Source organism: Microtus ochrogaster, chromosome 5 (assembly GCF_000317375.1).
Source record: "Microtus ochrogaster isolate Prairie Vole_2 chromosome 5, MicOch1.0, whole genome shotgun sequence".
Classification (NCBI taxonomy): Eukaryota; Metazoa; Chordata; class Mammalia; order Rodentia; family Cricetidae; genus Microtus; species Microtus ochrogaster.
Window position 1 is genome coordinate 73,159,468 of NC_022012.1, and position 3,175 is coordinate 73,162,642.

Sequence of the window (3,175 nt, forward strand, 5' to 3'; positions counted from 1 at the left end):
CACACACACACACACACACACACACACACACACACACACACACTAACCACAAAGATAACAGAAATCCAAGGGGGGGGGGAAATACTAAAAGGTAGGTATCTGAAAAGATTGACAATCTTCTGATAAAATGAATAAGGAAAGACAGACTCCATAAATTTTAAAAATAGAAAAAAAGGATGTATAGCAATGTAGATATAAAAAAGTTTTTCAACCCATAAATGAACACAATTAATTTTACACCAAAAAAAATTGAAAGTCAACAAAATAACATTTTCTGGGGAAAAAATTCTAAAATGGATTAGAAAAAAAAAACACCCAAATTTCCACAATCCATGCACATATACAATAAAAAAATAAAACTATAAACCACAAAGGTACATAATTTTATAGATAAATTCCTCTAGCACTATAAAAAAAGAAAATTTTTACCCTTCAAAAATTACTTCAGGGCCGGGCAGTAGGGGCAAATGCCTTTAATCCCAGCACTCAGGAGGCAGAAGCAGGTGGATTTCTGTGAGTTCAAGGCCAACCTGGTCTACAGGACAGCTAGGACAGGAACACAGAGAAACCCTGTCTCAAAAAAATCAAAACAAAACAAAAAAAATTACTTCAAAAAACAGGGGGGAAAGTGAAAAATCAAAATTCATACTATAAGTTTTCCAAATGAGGCAAGAACAGCATGAAAAGGGGAAACTTTCAAAAAAATAATCAGTTATGTTATCCAAACAGAAGGACACTCAACCCACCTGAAACAGAAAGTTCTAAGAAACTTTAGGAAAGCAAGAATAACCTGAAACTGCCACATTAAGCTGAATCACTATTACGATACGATCATGAATTTGGTACTCTGATCATTTCAATTCAGTAGTCAACGGAATTGGCCACTGCTATAGCAACAAGGGTTTCAATGTTATCCTGTCAAAGACCAAAGCTTTCCAGAAAAAAACAAAAAAGCAAAACTAAGACTCTAGGCACTGACAAGTGGTTTTCTCAAGGTTGCACAAGAAGTTGCTAGTAGAGACTAAAATCCAGAGCTTAACATGCCTCAGTCCATGACTCTTTCCAATTTAAGGGGAAAGGAGACAACAATTCACTAACTTGAAATGTCTGTAGGTTCTAGTAGTAAGGTTTCTTTGACAACCTTAAGATAGATTAAAATAGGTAACACTGACACTCTTGCAAACACAAACTACTGCCAAATGTCTAGAATTACCAGTATTGTATAATTCAAGAATGAATAAAAATACCTTGTCTAAAATCAAATGCACTAAAAAGATATTTTCTCAATTTCCATTTTAAAATTCAACCAGTTCCCTAAATAACCAACCAAAATAAGAAATATGCTATTATCAAATAGATAAGTAACAATAAAATCTTTTATATTTATGATATAAAATGCTTAAATCGAATATAGTGATTCATTGATCATAAATGTACCATTTCAAATACCTCAAAGGAAAAAAGTAATGCTGGATTAAATTAGGACACATTTTGCTATCTATTGTAAGACACATCTTAATTTCAATCCTGTTAAACTTTGTAGAACAAAAAGCTTTAGAATCACTGACCATAAAGATACTTTTTATGATGCCCATAAACAACTTTCTTAGCTACTGCACTGTCCAGTCTTAGAAAACAATCACATCTTTTTGCTTACATGAAATGCCCACATAATTAGGCATGATTTTATTTGAGATAAGCAAGAAAAAGAATCTTCCTCAAGAGCAGTTATTAACTTTTTACTGGCTGTACTTACCATGAAGAGGCCACTGTAATTCTTGGTCTTCTAAAAGAGCAGCTGCCGGCAGAAGTCTATTAAGGCAATCAAGAGGTGGCAAGAGATCGAGGAGGTGACTCAGTAAAGGACGAGCCACTGACACGGGGAGTAACAGCAGGGAGTTAACAATCTGGCAGAGCATACTGCCTGCAGCTGACACATAGATCACATCTATGAAGGGCAAGAAATGCAGAGTAAATTAATGACCTCAAATTTAAAAAAAATAAAAACCTAAATATTTCTTTAGTTTGGAAGAAGAGTAGACTAACTGAGTAAATCATTGTTCAATACCTACCTGATAGGTCACGGTAGTATTTACTATCAGAAAATACTACCAACAGACTCTATGTAGAAATGCAAACTTACCATGCATGCTAACAAACTCATAACACAGAAACTGATTTCTTAAAATACATTATAATTCCACAACCATTAATTTATCCTCACCTTTAAATTTATTCAAACATTCAGAGTACCTACAACAGACTAGGTACTATGCAAGGTAGAGACATAGTTATGACCAAAGCAGTATTTCCTGTGATGCCAACATTCTAGCAAGCAAAGTTTTTTTATTTTTCTAATCTAAAATAATTTTTAAAATTAAGATCATCATAAAATATCTGTTTTTTCACTATGGGCATTACTTTTCAGTCAAATTACTCTAATATTTCCCTGTACTCAGGGCCAAGAGGAACAGTCACAAGTAAATCCAGTCTGCGTGAACAATAAATTTATACTGCATACAAAACAGGCAAACCACTATGACTAATGAATAACAGTCTTGGGTTCTCAGCTAATTTCTTTCTTTTCTTAGGATACTTCAGAGATCAACAACCAAGAAAATATTCAGTAGTCAACTTGATAAAGGCTCTGGTGCTCGGCAAAGTCCTCAGTAGGTGCAGGCACAGGGATTAAAGACACTTGTTCCAGATGAGGCTATTCAGAAAGAGGAGAGGATTAAAAGCAAAATTTAAAGGATTCCAACATGGAAGGGCATAGCCAAGGAAGAGGGGGGCAAATACTTTATGAAGTCCCAGAAAAAAACTGGTCAGAGACAGAGGTGAAATAGGACTGTGCTACACAGAGGCGAGCCCATGGAAGAAAGCATTTCAAGAAGGAAATTGCAGTTGGGCGTTGGTGGTGCGTGGAGACAGAGACAAGCAGATCTCAGTGAGTTCAAGGCCAGCCTGATCTACAGAGTAAGTTCCAGAACAATCAGGAGTACACAGAGAAACCCTGTCTCAAAAAACCAAAAAGAAAAAAAAAAGGAAATTGGACAGAGTATGGTAGTGAGTCCAGCCTTTGGAAGGCTGATACAGAAGGATCACTTTGAATTTAAGAACATATTCTAAAGTGTTAGACACTGTCTCAAAAAGAAGGGAGGGAGGGAGGGAGGGA

General features: G+C 35.5%; 1 protein-coding gene across 9 annotated transcripts in view; it reads right to left on the reverse strand.

Moving 5' to 3' along the window:
* Herc1 (HECT and RLD domain containing E3 ubiquitin protein ligase family member 1) overlaps nt 1–3,175 on the reverse strand; it is a 166,544-nt gene that overhangs the window by 113,717 nt on the left and 49,652 nt on the right. For all 9 annotated transcript variants that reach the window (XM_026779061.1, XM_026779067.1, XM_026779062.1 and 6 more), the window contains one exon: nt 1,757–1,948. In XM_026779061.1, coding sequence (XP_026634862.1) covers nt 1,757–1,948 — 192 coding nt within the window. The remainder of the gene's footprint in view (nt 1–1,756; nt 1,949–3,175) is intronic.